The sequence below is a fragment of the Mustela erminea genome, chromosome 1 (genome assembly GCF_009829155.1).
Source record: "Mustela erminea isolate mMusErm1 chromosome 1, mMusErm1.Pri, whole genome shotgun sequence".
In the NCBI taxonomy this organism is placed as follows: domain Eukaryota; kingdom Metazoa; phylum Chordata; class Mammalia; order Carnivora; family Mustelidae; genus Mustela; species Mustela erminea.
The window spans coordinates 144,973,195-144,990,471 of NC_045614.1; the positions used below are offsets into that span (position 1 = coordinate 144,973,195).

Genomic DNA, 17,277 nt, shown 5'->3' on the forward strand with positions numbered 1-17,277 from the left:
AATGATAAATCGTTATAAATAACATAAAGGCAAGTACTAGAAGACATACCAACTACATGTTGTTATTGGGCAGGTCTGTAACACAGAGAGGATAAGGGAAAACCACAGACATTTGCCTACGCATTCATCTCCCTGGTGCGAGTGGGCATTGTTCTGTACCCCGTGGCAGGATTAGAAATACCGCCAGGGAACAAGTACACAAAGTTGTTATGGAAACCAGAATGCTTCAGCTCAGAGTTATTTATGGAGAACTTTCAGGATTACCACATTCACTAAAATCAAATCAGTTTTGCTTCACTGTGTGCCAGTACATTCCAATAACATCTCTATTTTGAAGGGTCCTTTAGTCAGCTGCACTGAGTGAATAGAGATTCAAGAGACCCTGGATGATGGTCACATCACAAAAGTATAATTTATGTGTGGCCTTTCTGCAATACTTGTTTGGTGCTTGTTCACACTTGCCCCAACCATTGTCAAGTTTGCTAGCTTCTGTACTTTTGTACTATAGGAACAAGGGGCTGTTGCCTGCCATTGGCGAGGAAAACATTTCCGCCAATACAGCTGCTGTCTGTGTTGCCCAGTACTCAGATAGCAGGACTTGTCTCTTCACATTCTCTCAGCTCAACTTTCAAGCTAGATGGAAACAGCTGCCTCTGGCCACCATCTTTGTCCATAATTGCAAAATAGAATTTTTCCAGCTACCCAATTCTTTGAGAAAAGTTGTAGGATTGGGGTTTTTTGTTTGTTTGCTTGCTTGCTTTGTTTTGTTTCTTGAGAGAATGAGAATTTTCATAGCCTTTGAGGGATCTTTTGAACCATTTGATGTTGCAACAGATGAAACTGTGGAAGCTGTCAAGCTGATGATAAAGGTATGTACTTTGTCCCCAAGCCACTAAGATGTCTACTGATTTTAACTACGCCGTGGCTTTAAACTATATATGGGGTAGAGATACTATTAAATACATTTTCAGGGGCGCCTGGGTGGCTCAGTGGGTTAAAGCCTCTGCCTTCGGCTCAGGTCATGATCCCAGGGTCCTGGGATGGAGCCCCACGTCGGGCTCTCTGCTCAGCAGGGAGCCTGCTTCCTCCTCTCTCTCTGCCTGCCTCTCTGCCTACTTGTGATCTCTGTCTGTCAAATAAATAAATAAAATCTTTTAAATAAATAAATAAATAAATACATTTTCAGCAAAGGGGAAACACTATTTGAAAATGTCATTATTTGCTTACACAACAGTTTGATAAGAAGATAGTAACCATGGAGGTGTTAGACAGGAAGCAAACTGAGTCAGTAAATTCTCAGGAAAAAAAAAATTTGACTTCTCCTTATGAAGTGTGTGGGTTGTGCACTGTCCTTTTGTTCTTCATAAAAGGACAAAAACAGGACATTAACTCTAAACTAGCTAAGTAGAGCATGCCGGTTGTTGGATGGTACATTTGGTGAGTGAACAACTGTAAAGATAACAAAGGATTTTCGAGGTGGAGAGGACTTCAAACAACCCTGAACTACAGCCTCATTTTGCATCCAGGGAGACTGAAGCTCAGAGACTGAAGCTGGTTGACCAGCTCACCTACAAATACAGAACTGGAATAAGAAATAATTTGGATTCAGTAGCTTTCTCATAAGGAAATAATACAGGAAATTAAGACAAATATTTAGGTCTTGACTATCAGATGGTATTTAACTTGGAGATGATCATTCCCATCTAGTAAGGTGCATTTATTGAATCACAGTTACATTAGTTAATAGAGATTACTGTGATTACTGAAACCTACATCTTCAGAGGCTCTTAATCTTTCCATGTCTTGAATCCTTTGGCAGTCTGGTGAAACCTATATAGACTCCACAGAATGTCTTCAAATGCATACAATAAAATACATACAAAGAAAAGAAAACCAACTATATTGGAAAATAATTTTCAAACATTAAAAAACAAATTTGTGATATAGTACAGGTGGGCTTCTTTATTTATACCTTATCAAATTTTAGCAATGCATCTAATAACTTGCAATTTCAAAGTAGTGATCAGTATATATTGAGATTTTTGCAACAACTATAATGATATAAAAATAATCTGTGATTTCTATTGGTGACGAAGTCATAGGTACAGCCAACTACTGCTTCTTTAGTTTGTTGCCTACATACATACATAATTGAAAGAAGTTTCATTTAGAGTTAATAAAAACAAAACATAGTTTTTTTCCCATCTAAACCCTATTCATGGGCGCCTGGGTGGCTCAGTGGGTTAAAGCCTCTGCTTTCAGCTCGGGTCATGATCTCAGGGTCCTGGGATCAAGCCCCGCATCGGGCTCCCTGCAGGGAGCCTGCTTCCTCCCTTCTCCTGCCTCTCTGCCTACTTCTGATCTGTCTGTCAAATAAATAAATAAAATCTTTTTAAAAAAATAAACCCTATTCATAACCTTCTGGAGAGGTCTATAGGCTCCAAGTTAAGAACCCCTGCCTCATACTTCTTCATCTGTCCAAAACACTTTTATAATGCTCACTGGAAAAAAAAAATGTAAAAGAAGAGAGATTATATTACTGGGGATCTAGTACATCGAGATATACTGTTTTCATAATATGCTATTGATTTTTAAGGATTATTTCCACATTCCTCTCTCTGAAGATGAACAAGGAAGGTGGTATCTGGAGCTAACATATGCTGGAGCAGCCCTAAAGGACAGCTGGAGTCTTGCTGATATTGGAATAGCTTTTGGTTCAACTCTCAAATGCTTTGTTAAGGTATGATGATCAGAACAACAATTGTTCTCGATATCTACCTCATTTTGAATAAAGTTGTGGATAATTCAACAAAAGTCATTTCATAACTTAGGAAGAAGTTTTCTCTTCTTGCTTTCTCCTCTCTTTCATTGTCGAACTGGTCTTATGCACAATTTCTGATGTACCGGGAAGGAAGGTGTAGAGGGAGTTTCCCTTGTTAACTCTTTATCTCCCTTCCTTCCTCTGTCCCCTGTTGCTGCCCCAAACTGTCATCCCAGAACATCTCACGAACCAATACTGGAATGAGGGCAGGGGTGGATCTGAAATATTGATGTTGAAAGAAAATTCAGTCACTTCCTTGGATCCCCAATGGAATAAGGGCAGGGGAGTGAGGAGAGGTAAGAAATTCTCAGCAACAATAAGAATGAAAGGGCAATTTCTAGATCTAAATTCAACCAGAGTAGTCATTCCTGAATTAGATGTACATACCTACAACCTGGAGACAGCCTTTTCCATTAATAGTGTCCTTAATTAGTGGTGTTTAATTGGGGAATCCCTGGATGGGTTTTAAGAACTTTACGAAACCCTAAAATTATAAAATATGCAAAATTATGTGTCTAGAGATTTTCTGGGTGGAGGATCCTTAATTTCTGAAAATTTCTTTTTCTTTTTTTTTTTTTTTTTAAATTTCTGATAATTTCTTAAGGAGACAGGTGACCTAAAGAGTTTAAGCATTGATTTCTAGGGAAGAAATGTTATTCAATACTAGTTCTTTATTCTATATGAAAACATGAGACTCAAGGAACCAAGTAACTAAGTACACATTCTCTGTTAAAAGGGGCACTAATTTTCTCATTTTAGCATTAAAAATTTTTTTATGATAGCCAAAGCTAACTTTTTTTTTGTTTTTTAATATATTTCATTGATTGACTAAGTGAGAAGTCTATGTTTCAAAAAAATCTAAAATAGTTATTACTAACTAGTAAAAACAGGACACAGAAAAATTAGCATTGTATGATTCCATTTAAGTAAATAAAAATAACATATTTGTACATGAGTTTGTAATGTTTTATGAGCATTTATTCATGTATTATTGTTGTATTCTTGAAGAATGTTTAATTATCAAAAAGATAAATAAAGACAACTCTGATTTCTTCTTTTCTCCTTCTGAGACTAAGAAAATTATAGTATAATACTCCTTTAGGCAGACTAAATTCCATCTCATTTCTTTTTTTTTTTTATCTCATTTCTTAAATGTCTTTCCTTATGTATTTAAATATATTTTTATGTCATGTTTTTGGTACTGTATAGGATAAACCGTTTAAAATATCCTGGAATTTTCCAGTGCCAATAATGATATTTGAGACTTTGTTGCTTGCTTACCTAGAGATAGTGGCACAAGTTTATTACTGATATTTGAGCAGCTGGAGGGATGGGATTGAGCCACAGCTATTCAAGGATGTACATAATGTGGGTAAAGAGTATGAATAGGGTGCCTGGGTGGCTCAGTGGATTAAGCCGCTGCCTTCGGCTCAGGTCATGGTCTCAGGGTCCTGGGATCGAGTCCCGCTTCGGGCTCTCTGCTCAGCAGGGAGCCTGCTTCCCTCTCTCTCTCTGCCTGCCTCTCTGCCTAGTTGTGATCTCTCTCTGTCAAATAAATAAATAAAATTTAAAAAAAAAAAGAGTATGAATAGTATACTATTATTTAACTCAGCACTGGCTTTCTTTCCCTTAATTTAAAATTCTAACCTTGATTTATTTTTTAATAGGTAGTACATTCACATAGATGACAAAAGATATAAAAAGTATATACAGTAAAAAGTCTTCCTCCCACCTCTGACCCCCAGTTTTCCTCCCCAGAGGCAACCTATTTCCTAGTTTTACTTATAAAAATATTCCATAAATTCTGCCAATAAAACATCATCTATGACCATGGTGCAAGCTATCTTTGCACTGAACTCTGACCTTTCCCTGGAGTTTAAACTCTCAGTGGAAAAAAATAGAATATAGAGGTAAAATGGGTTTACTCAAGAGAGGCAGAATATAATTACACATCACAGAACTGGCCAACACACAGGGTTTAAATAAAAACATTCAAGTTCCATGGAAATCTTAGTGATCTTAATCTTCACCTTCTCCAGTAGAAACACATTTAGAAAATTTCATATGACTGGTTTGGGGAAGAAAAACAGTAACTAGAATCTGAAGGAAGAGAATTACCTGCAAAGACCATAAAGATTGGTTTTTCATCCTGACTTAATTCCTGTTTAAATGACAAAAAGAAGCCTATTTCAAAATTCCACACTATTTACTATGTATGGATAATAGCAGTCTAAAATGGGATTAAAATGACAAAAACTCTTCGTGAAAATATCCCATGCCTCAGAGAATGCAGTCAGACCAGTTCTAAGCTATCTAATCTATTTTATGTAACAAAAGGCTGCATTCCAAGTCATATTGTTGCTTTATTGCACAATTAGATATATACAAATTTAAGTAGTACCTTTCCTATTTAACTATGCTACTACTTCATGCAGTTAGTTCTACCTTCTGAAAATCTTGGAAAGCTAGTTTCTTCATTTATTTTGCACAACTTAGACATAACAAGATGTAAACAACATGCTTTTGTAAAGTTTAAAAATTTGCCAAGTAAGCAATTTTCTTTTTAAAAAAAAATATATAAGTAGAGGGGATCCTGGGTGGCTCAATCAGTTAAGCGTCTGCTTTCAGTTCAGTTCACAATCCCAGAGTCCTGGGATCGAGCCCACGTTAGACTCCCTGCTCAGCATGGAGTCTGCTTCTCTCTCTCTCCCCCTGTTCCCACAACCACCCCCTACTTGTGCACATGCACACCCTCTCTCTCTCAAATAAATAAACTCTTTTTAAAAATACAAGTACACATTATGTGATGCAAAATAAATCCAAAATATTTGGTTTCTTTATTATGCTTATATTTTGTGTGAATTACATTTTGCTTGTGTGAAAAGAGGAAAAGACTTTAGATAAATTAAGAGATGAACTGCTCCTAAATACATTTTTTAAATAGTCAATATATCTTCCAGCCTTCCTGTGTATTATACCTTCTCTTTTAATAGTAATGTAGAAATATCTGGAAAAGTGAACGGGGGGCGCAATATGAGAATAGTGGGGAAAGAATATTGCATTATTTTTTCCTTCTCAGGGGAAAAAGTTCTATAGAAACCATAAGAAATATCTTCTATAAGATATATATTCAAGTTCTATTAAGGCAGGAGTCAATCCTGCCCATTCATTGCTATTGCTGCCACAGACTGCTATGTTCCTATAAGTCATGGCATGATGCAGTGGAAGGACCCAGGTTATTGCTGGGCATGCAGAAGTGCTATCCCATTTGCTTCCTTCATTCTAACAAGTGTCACTGTGGAAACTATTGCTTGAGTTTTGTTCACTGTTGACAACCAGTGCTGAAAATAGTACCTGGCATATAGTACGCTCTCCATAAAAGGGTGATGCGTGAATAAGTTGACAAAGTCCCTGAGAGGTGAAGTTTGAAAATTAACAAGAAGGTATATGTTTGATATCAGAAACATCATAGCAAGGTATCAAGATGCATTTCAGGGTTAGGATTTCCTCCCTTACTGGGGCATCTCTCCTCCCTCTGTACCATCAAGGCAAGGTGCTCCTACATCCTTGTCTTTTTTCCTTTCCAGCATCAGGTTCTTAATTGCAAGCAGCAGCAGAAACAAAGCCTGGACAACTTAAGCAGAAAATAAATGCACTGAAAGGCTACTCAGTAGTTGACAGTCTTGACAAGAAGACTAGATAAGCAGGTTCAGATAGTATGCAGTCAAAAACAATGTCTTCATCATGCCCCAGAACTAGTCCAAGAAGGCCGCAGCTGCAGCCACCTCTGAGCCCTCAAAACCAGCAATTGACCCTGCCTCCAGCCTTGCTGCCAGACAAGCAATGCTGCAGATGTGCCACTGCCATGGACGAGGCCCTGTGTCTGCTGCTTCTCTGCCTTACCAGCTCCTAATTCAAAGTACAGCTGGTGAGTAGGCTAGCTTGGGAGCACTCTGGTCACATGTCCAGGCCCTGCTACAAAGAGGGCTAACAAGCAACTCTCTGACAGGTCATGCCTTCTAAAGTGTGAGGTGGGGGACACTTGGGTGGCTCAGCCAATTAAGTGTCTGACTCTTAATTTTGGCTCAGATCATGATCTCAGAGTTGTGAGACTGAGCCCTGTATGAGGCTTTCTGCTAGATGTGGAGTCTGCTTAGGATTCTCTCTCTCCCTTTCCCTTTGTGCCTCCTCTTACCACTCATGCTGCTCTCTCTCTCTCAAAAAAAAAAAAGAAAGAAAGAAAGGAAAAAAGAAAAATGTATAATTTACAAATGAGAGATGTTTGGCTGGCTCAGTCGGAGGAACATATGACTCTTGATCCTGGGGTCATGGGTCCAAGCCCTACATGGGGTGTAGAAATTACTTAAATTAAAAAAAAAATTACTTAAAAAACAATGTATAATTTACAAATGAAAATGTTTCCAAAAAGATCATATCTTTCAATAGTTACCTTGAATATTAATAGGCTAAATGCTCCAATCAAAAGACACAGGGTATCAGATTGGATAAAAAAGCAAGACCCATTTGCTTTTTTTGCTATCTGCAAGAGACTCATTTTAGATCCAAAGACACCTCCAGACTTAAAGCAAGGGGGTGGAAAACCATTTTTCATGCTAAGAGCATCAAAAGAAAGGTGGGGTGGTAATCCTTTTATCAGACAAATGAGACTTTAAATCAAAGACTGTAATAAGAGATGAGGAAGGACATTATATTATAACTGAAGGGTCTAACCAACAAGATCTAACAATTATAAATATTTATGCTCCTAACATGGGAACAGCCAATTATATAAGCCAATTAATAACAAAATCAAAGAAACACATCAACAGTAATGCAATAATAGTAGGGGACGTTAACACTCCTCACTGAAACGGACAGATCATCTAAGCAAAAGATCAACAAGGAAATAAGGACACACTGGACCTCATGGACTTTACAAATATATTCAGAACATTCCATCCCAAAGCACAGAATGCACATTCTTCTCTAGTGCACATGGAACATTCTCCAGAATAGATCACATCCAGGGTCCCTGCATATTTTCAGACCACAATTCTTTGAAACTAGAACTCAACCACAAGAGGAAAGTTGGAAAGAACTCAAATCCATGGAGGCTAAATAGCATCTTAATAAAGAATGAATGAAATTCATTCAGGAAATTAAAGAAGAATTTTAAAAATTCATGGAAACAAATGAAAATGAAAACACAACAGTTCAAAATCTTTGGGATGCAGCAAAGGTAGTGCTAAGAGGACCTAGATAGCATTACAAGCCTTTCTCAAAAACAAGAAAGGCCTCAAATATACAACCTAGCCCTACACCTAAAGGAGCTGGAGAAAGAACAGCAAAGAAAGCCTAAACCCAGCAGGAGAAGACATATAACAAAGATCAGAGAAGAAATCAATGAAATAGAAACCAAAAGAACAGTAGAACAGATCAATGAAACTAGGAGCTAGTTCTTTGAAAGAATTAATAAGATTGATAAACCCCTGGCCCAGACTTATCAAAAAGAAAAGAGAAAAAACCCAAATTAATAAAATCATGAATGAAAGAGGGGAGATCACAACCAACACCAAAGGAATACAAACAATTATAAGAACATATTAAGAGCAACTATATGCCAACAAATTTGACAATCTGGAAGAAATGGATGCATTCCTAGAGACATGTAAACTACCAAAACCAAACCAGGAAGAAACAGAAAACCCAAACAGATCCATAACCAGCAAGGAAATTGAAGCAGTAATAAAAAATCTCCCAACAAACAAGAGCCCAGGGCCAGATGGCTTCCCCAGGGAATTCTACCAAACACTTAAAGAGAATTAATACCTATTCTTCTGAAATTGTTACAAAATATAGAAATGGAAGGAAAACTTCCAAACTCTTCTTATGAGGCCAGCATTGCTTGATCCCAAAACCAGACAAAGACCCCACCCAAAAGGAGAATTGCAGACCAATATCTCTGATGAACATGAATGTGAAAATTCTCACCAAAATAATAACCAATAGGATCCAACAGTACATCAAAAGCATTATTTGTCACGACGAAGTGGGGTTTATTCCTGGGCTGCAAGGTTGGTTCAACATCCACAAATCAATCAACGTGATACACTACATTAATAAAAGAAAGGACAAGAACCATATGACCCTCTCAATAGATGCAGAAAAAGCATTTGATGAAGTACAGCATCCTTTCTTGATCAAAACTCTTCACAGTGTGGGGATAGAGAGTACATACCTCAATATCATAAAAGCCATCTATGAAAAACCCCCAGCAAATAACATTCTCAATGGAGAAAAACTGAGAGCTTTTCCCCTAGGTCAGGAAGACAACAGGTTGTCCACTATAACCACAGTTGCTCAACATAGTAGAAGTCCTAGCCTCATCAATCAGACAACAAAAAGAAATAAAAGGCATCCAAATCAGCAAAGAAGTCAAACTCTCACTCTTTGAAGATGATATGATACTTTACATGGAAAACCCAGAAGACTCTACCCTAAAACTGCTAGAACTCATACAGGAATTCATCAAAGTAGCAGGATATAAAATCAATGCACAGAAATCAGTCGCATTTCTATACACCAACAATAAGACAGAAGAAAGAGAAATTAAGGAGTTGATCCCATAACAATTGCACCCAAAACCATAAGATACCTAGGAATAAACCTAACCAAAGAGGCAAAGGATCTGGACTCAGAAAACTATAAAGCACTCATGAAAGAAATGGAGGAAGATACAAAGAAATGGAAAAACATTCCATGTTCGAGAATTAGAAGAACAAATATTGTTAAAATGTCTATGTTACCTAGAGTAAACTACACATTTAATGCAATCCCTATAAAAATACCATCAACTTTTTTCAAAGAAATGGAATAAATAATCCTAAAATTTATATGGAACCAGAAAAGACCCCAAATGGCCAGAGGAATGTTTAAAAAGGAAACCAATGCTGGGTGCATCACAATTCTGGACTTTAGGCTCTATTACAAAGCTGTAATAATCAAGACAGTATGGTACTGGCACAAAAACAGACACATAGATCAATGGAGCAGAATAGAGAACCCACAAATGGACCCTCAACTCTCTATGGTCTACTAATCTTTGACAAAGCAGGAAAGAACGTCTAATGGAAAAAAAGACAGTCTCTTCAACAGATCGTGTTGGGAAAATTGGACAACCACATGCATAAGAATGAAACTGGGCCATTTCCTTACACCACACACGAAAATAGACTCAAAATGGATGAAAGAGGGGCGCCTGGGTGGCTCAGTGGATTAAGCCGCTGCCTTCGGCTCAGGTCATGATCTCAGTGTCCTGGGATCGAGCCCCGCATCGGGCTCTTTGCTCAGCGGGAGCCTGCTTCTCTCTCTCTCTCTGCCTGACTCTCCGCCTACTTGTGATTTCTCTGTCAAATAAATAAATAAAATCTTTAAAAAAAAAAAATGGATGAAAGACCTCAATGTGAGACAGGAATCCATCAAAATCCTTGAGGAGAATACAGGCAGCAACCTCTTCGACCTCAGCCACAGGAACTTCTTCCTAGAAACATCACCAAAGGCAAGGGAAGCAAGGGCAAAAATGAACTACTGGGGCTTCATCAAGATCAAAAGCTTTTGCACAGCAAAGGAAATAGCCAACAAAAACCAAAAGGCAACCAACAGAATGGGAGAAGATATTTACAAATGACATATCGGATCAGGGGCTAGTATTGAAATCTATAAAGAACTTACCAAACTCAACACACAAAGAACAAATAATCTAATCAAGAAATGGGCAGAGGACATGAACAGACATTTCTGCAAAGAAGATATCCAGATGGCCAACAGACACATGAAAAATTGCTCAACATCTCTTGGTATCAGGGAAATACAAATCAAAACCACAGTGAGATACCACTTCCCACCAGTCAGGATGGCTAAAATTAACAAGTCAGGAAATGGCAGATGCTGGCAAGGATGCAGAGAAAGGGGAATCCTCCTACACTGTTGGTGGGAATGCAAGCTGGTGCAGCCACTCTGTAAAACAGTATGGAGGTTGCTCAAAAAGTTGAATATAGAGCTACCCTATGACCCAGCAACTGAACTACAGGGTATTTACCCCAAAGATAGAAATGTAGTGATCCAAAGAGGCACCTGCACCTCAATGTTTATAGCAGCAATGTCCACAATAGCCAAACTATGGAAAGAGCCTGGATGTCCATCAACAGATGAATGGATAAAGAAGATGTGGTATACACACACACACACACACACACACACACACACACACATATATGCACAATGGAATATTATGCAGCCACCAAGAAATGAAATCCTGTCAATTGCAATGACATGGATGGAACTAGAGGGTATTATGCTAAGCGGAATAAGTCAATCAGAGAAGGACAATTACCATATAATCTCTCTGATATGAGGAATTGGAGAGTCAGGGCAGGGGGTCATGGGGACTAGGGAAGGAAATAAACAAGATGGGGTCGGGAGGGAGACAAAAACATAAGAGACTCAATCTCACAAAACAAACTGAGGGTTCCTGGGTGGTGGGGAGGTAGGGATAGGCTGGGTTATGGATATTGGGGAGGGTATGTGTTAGGGTGAATGTTATGAAATGTATAAGCCTGATGATTCATAGACTTGCACCCCTGGGGCAAACAATACATTATATGTTATTAAAAATATATATATATGTAATGTTATATATATAATGTATTGTGTATATATATATTGTGTGTATATATATACACTATATATATAATGTATTGTATATATTATATATAATGTTATATATATATAATGTATTGTTTGTATATATATATAATGCATTGTTTGTATATATATATATATATATATATATATACACACACACACACAACAGCAACAACAAAAAGACTGATGAATCACAGACCTGTACCCCTGATACAAATAATACATTATATGTTAATAATAAAAAAACACTCAGAAATAAACTGTGCTCAAACAATACTATTCAGTCACAAGCCAAAAAAAAAAAAGTAAGATATGTACCTCGTACCATAGTTTCTTGGTTTATTTGTAAAGGGGAAAGCCTAATTTTATGTATTTTCAATGATGATTTTTTTAAAAGATTTTATTTATTTATTTGACAGAGAGATAGAGAGAGCACAAGTAGGCAGAGAGGCAGGCAGAAGGAGAGGGAGAAGGAGGATCTCCACTGAGCAGGGAGCCCAATGCAGGGTTCGATCTCAGGACCCTGGGATCATGACCTGAGCTGAAGCCACCCAGGCGCTTAACTGACTGAGCCACCCAGGTGCCCCTTCAGTGATGATTTTTTATGGTATTATTTATTTAATAACATCTGGCTTCCTTTAGTATAACTACCAGTGTTCCTTATTTAGAATATTTAAGGAGAGGTATCACATAGATAGAGAGATGCTTTTATTATGTGCATAAGGTGAGTTGACAAGTTGCTGTTAATCCACATCAACGTGTTCCCTCTCCAAATAACCAACACGAAGAAATGTCTCCCAATTGGTGTGCCTCAATAGAACTTAAAATGCATTTTCTCACAAAAGTGAGGTTTATAAAGTGGTGGATAAATAGAGTCAAAATAGTAGAAAGGGAACTATGTTCCAGATACATCATAAATTAAATGGGCCTGGGAAGTTCCTGGGGGCTTAAAAAAAAAAAAGAATAAACTCTGTAGGTGCTAATTTTCTTGCAATTTAAGAACATAACTTCATTAATAACTAATATATTTTCTTACTTGCACTATTAGTTTCATCTAAACATTCCCATATGTTTTGCAGTTCTCCCTTATTACTCGTTTAAGAGTTTTACATATACCTAGTTATAGATGCTTATGTTTATTCGCATTCTGAGAAGCTCCTTTTGAACTTACTTTTTTAACATCATGTAGTTGCCAGTTCACTATGAAGAGTGACTTGGGTCTTTGCTACTTTGTTTGCACATTACACATTTAATTTTAAGTATAAATTAGTATCCGTACCAAGGGCTAACAAGAAATCAGAGTAACCATGAAAGAAATAAGGAAAAGCTATTACCTAAAATATAATTTTATCCACCCCGCTATCTTTTTATTTAGTTTTTGTAGGAATTTCTTCCTGCCTATAAATACCACATGGATTTAGGATGGACTTTAATGGAGCCATAGGAAAGCGCAAGCATATCGAAAGGGAAAGAGTGAATCCTATGTCCTTCCAATTTTTATTGAGTGAGTTTATGAGAAGCTGTTGAGAAAAACTGTCCTAAGCACTTTAGACTCAGGAAACAGAGGGCCGGAACCTGCTTTTGGCGATGTGAGTCACTGAAATGGGCCCCAGATCAAAGCACCGCAGCCTAAACTGCAGCTGTAACATTCATTACTCCTTAAAGGCTCTTTCAAAGAGATCTGGATGTTGATTATGTTATGGCAGTGTGTGATCTGGGAGGAGGGGAATGAATGTCATTCATGTACTACAGTTCTGAAGCAGGAAGGGGCTCCTGGGGGAATCTGGAGGCAAATTTTGATAGGAGAAAGGGGGAGGATAGAATAGAGCTGAACAAGAGAAAAATGACTGGCTAGGAACGCCCCCCTCACCAGACCCGAAAACCCAGAGGCCTGATGCCCACTTGTGAGTCTTGCTTAAGGCGCCTCTCCAAGACTCCCACATGACAGGGACGGCTCCGAGCACGCATATCTGCCAAGCCGACAAGAGGCCACTGAAGACAAACACGATTGCCCTGAATCCAATGAAGAGGAAGTACATGCAGTTTCATTTTTTTGATTCAAAAACTGAAAACGTTAATAGTCTTCTCTCTGCCCCCTTCCCATTTTCCTGGTTTGCCATGTTTCTAGCTTTGGTGTGTCTTGATTCATCTGTTGTTAACAGGAAGATTAATATTTTTCCCAAACCTTCCATTTGAACTTGACTTGAGATGTATCACTCTCACTTGCTTTCCTATCTATATTGCAAAAGAAAAAAAAGGAAATTTTTATCACTTATATTTAGAACTTCTCCTTTTAAACAGTAAAAGTAAATATACATTTTTTAGGTTAGACCATACGGAAAATGAAAAGCATAAAATGCTAAGTAAAACATCCCTCCTACAACATTGAACTCAGTTCCACTCCCCAGAGATAACCTCTCAGAAAGGATTTTAAAAATTGACTGAGGGTTTAGAAACCATAGTACTTCCAAATCAGAGCCCAGCGGGATGGTAGAGTTGTTTCTCAAAGAACACCTCCATAAGTGCAGTGTGGATATAATTATCAACACTCCTCTTGTGTTTCTGGGTCTGCAGACTAAGGAGAAATGTTGCAAAGCCCTGCCAAGTCTCCTTCATTTTTCTCAAAGCAGGAGGACTCCTTAATAGTCTCAGGATGGAAGAACAGGAGTCAGACCAGGAGTCAGGAACTTAGCTGGCCTTTGCTTTCATCCTTAGCCCCCATGTCGTGGGAGTTAGAGGCACTCAAAATGTTTTCCTTTGTTTCAACCCCTAGATAGTGCTTATTCCTGAGTTTCCTCCTTTTCTCTTCCCTTAGGAAGAAGACAAGCCAACTCTCTATGTGTTTAATGCTGTGACCCAAGAGACAATGCCAATGATGGAGAACATTTCCCTTCTTGGTCAAAAAGTGTCTGATCTGAGAACCCTGGTAGCTTTGAGATGTGGCTTCCCTGTGAGTGTCTTCTGTCTCCGGACCCCAGAAGGACTGGAGATGTATGACTGCAACACACTGAGGGACTACCAGATAGACATCGGTACTGCCTACCATATTCAATACCAGCTACTGCTCAGCACTATGGTTCTTTGGTACCAGACTGGCAAAAAATGGAGGAGTTCCTTCCAAACTAAAACTTCTGAAACCTCAGTGGGGATGTAAATGATCAATGCCCCTATCGGGTATCTGGGTCTTTAGACTAACAAGTAAGAAATGACCCATAGACCTGCATGTCTTGTTCTCTTCACTCAAAGCAGGATAACTGGTTAATATCCTCAGGCTAGAAGAGCAAGACTCAAACCAGTTTATGTTTTTCTCTTTCAAAATATATTTCAAGAATACATAGAAGCAAGTTCAAGTACATATCCTTTTTCTTCCTTTGAACACAGTGGTAGCATATGATACACACACTGTCTTAAGCTTGCTTTATGCAATCTCATTTTAAAACACTGTTGGTTATATTAATATTTTAAATAGTGCAAGTGGCTACTGTGCAGTATCCCCGATTGACAGATTAGTGAGTTGGCATTCATCCCTGATCGGCAGATTACAACCTTTCTTTAAATATTCTACTTCCATGTTGTGTCTGCTATAGCCATACACCATTAAAACAAACTCAAAGGACTGTCTGATTGCTTTAACCCTATAGGAAAATGGTTCAAACTTTATAGAGAGTCTTGCTTGAGGTGAATGAATCTTTGCTGACAATCAGCAGACATTAAGGTAATGTACTGTCACATTCATTGCAATGGAATTTGAGTTCTCCCAATTTATAGTCTGGTTTGTAAACACCGTTGAGTTAAACAGTTTTGCTTCTTACACTGCTAAATTTGCATTTATTGTTACTTCTCTTATTATATCTGCTTATTCTTTCATGATATTTTTAATTGAGGCTCTCAAAACTTTGACATCATTTATCATCCCTGTTTTTGATCAAAGGAAGTGATGTTCTAGGATTTGTCCCCACAGTACCTTACAGTAAAGCACATACTGTTTTGCATGCTTGCCAGGGAATCAGCCCTGCCCAGAACATGGTGGGGACTTATGTAAGTAAGGACACACAAGAGACATTTGTCCTCAAGCAATTTATGATCTAGTTTTTTAATGAAACACAAAAGAATACATTAAAAAAATTCAGGTGACGGCTCTTTAGGCCTATGCTGCTCAAATCATGATGTAACAGTTTACAGCTAGAGCTAGAAGACAATTTAGAAATGACTTCACCCAACCCCAAATTTTGACAGATGTAAAGAAAGCAAAAATGTTCCAGATGGTTAAGAGTGTGTGAAGGACAACACACAGGCCTCCTAAAATGACCCTCTAGGAATGAGGGTTTTCAAATGCGAGGTTAGGGGCTCAAGCATAACCAGAGTAGACTGCTTGTCCACCATGAGCCCAGGGCATAGAAGGAAAGGCAAGGAAAGAAGAACCTCAAGGAGAAGGGAGGAAAAGTCTTTGGTTGGCTTCATATCTTTGCCTAAAGCATTCCTATCATTCTTCAAGCAGCCAGTCCACCTTTTTTTAACCAGAGGGTAAAGAGGTTCTTGATCAGCCTACCTTGTAATTTCTCCCTTCCCCAGTTAATGAGTCATCCCTGGTACTATCAGGATTTGAAACTTGACCCCTCTCCAAAAGCAGTGGAAAATTAGAAGGTCTCTGAGAAGCAGTCAAACTCATATTGAAAATCAAAGACTTAAGTAGCTCAGTTAGTCACTACATATATTAGCTCATATAAAAACACACAGAACTACCTCTGCACTCTGAGCATTCATGATAAGGTGGTAGAAATAAGGCCTGCACATATACTTATTCTAATAGTAAGTCAGCTCAATGAAGGCTGACGGGCTTAAGGAAGGCATTCTGGAGAATGCTGGGCATGAGCACACAAAGAGGTGGGAAATATGGTCATATGAAAGGGAAGACATTCCAGGCTTCTAAACCAGGAGAAAAACACAAGCCACAGGTTCATGAACATGGGCTTAATCCAGGGAAGACAAATATCAGGAGACTTCTGAAAAGCAGAGGAGACTCACTGAGACCAATCAGAAACACAGCTGGGATCAGATTGAGAAGGGTCTTAGGGGTGAGGCAACAGAGCACAGGCTTCACATGTTGGCAATCAGAGCTATGCACGTTCTGGAACAGAAGTGTTTAGCAGAAGTTTGATCTGGCAGCAAGCAGCATAAAATACAGAAAGGAGTTAAGAGAAGCAGGGTGTTATGCTAACGGGCACTTTTGAGAATCCCAGTATTAACTAGCTCCACCAGCAATGGAAGAGAGAGGCAAATCTGAGAAACCCAGAAATTAGAGACAGGATGTCAGGCTGAATCACATTTAAGAGGAGGGAAGCACCAAGGCTCTGACACTAGGACTGTGGTGGTGAAATGGGGGAAAGGAGCTTATACTTTGGGTCCTAAACTTTAGATATAAAGAAAGGCAGAGAACGTGTGCTTTCTCTAAAAGTTACTCTGCTAATTAGTGGCAAAGCTGTAAATTCAACTGAAGTCTTCCGATTCTCCTCCACAACAAACATTGAGTGAGGGCTTAGTGGTGGGTTCGGTTAGTAGGTGTTGCTATAGGCGTCCTGCCATGGAGTCAGGGACTAAGCCCTATGAGAGGTGCTTTGCTTTGAGAGTCTATACAGAGAGGGACACGTCAAGGGCCAAGGGCCAGTAGTCAGGACATGCTGAATCAGGGCAAGTAGACAGCTAATAGGAGTCAGAAAATGAGACATGTAAAGCTGTCAGAGGTGGGAGAAAAG

General features: G+C 38.6%; 1 protein-coding gene and 1 long non-coding RNA gene across 4 annotated transcripts in view; one reads left to right on the plus strand and one right to left on the minus strand.

Moving 5' to 3' along the window:
- The first annotated feature begins 238 nt into the window (after nt 1–238).
- Nucleotides 239–17,277, plus strand: part of ANKUB1 (ankyrin repeat and ubiquitin domain containing 1) — a 32,958-nt gene continuing 15,919 nt past the window's right edge. Inside the window, exons 1-3 of one of the 2 annotated variants that reach the window (XM_032345673.1) lie at nt 239–869; nt 2,597–2,740; nt 14,340–14,556. In XM_032345673.1, the coding sequence (XP_032201564.1) occupies nt 387–869; nt 2,597–2,740; nt 14,340–14,556 (844 nt within the window). In that variant the 5' untranslated portion in view covers nt 239–386. The remainder of the gene's footprint in view (nt 870–2,596; nt 2,741–14,339; nt 14,557–17,277) is intronic. The other variant, XM_032345678.1, reaches the window with a different exon arrangement.
- The window catches only part of LOC116592570, a 32,142-nt gene continuing 22,006 nt past the window's right edge, over nt 7,142–17,277 (minus strand). For both annotated transcript variants that reach the window (XR_004286526.1, XR_004286524.1), the window contains exon 4: nt 7,142–7,162. This is a non-coding gene — a long non-coding RNA (uncharacterized LOC116592570). The remainder of the gene's footprint in view (nt 7,163–17,277) is intronic.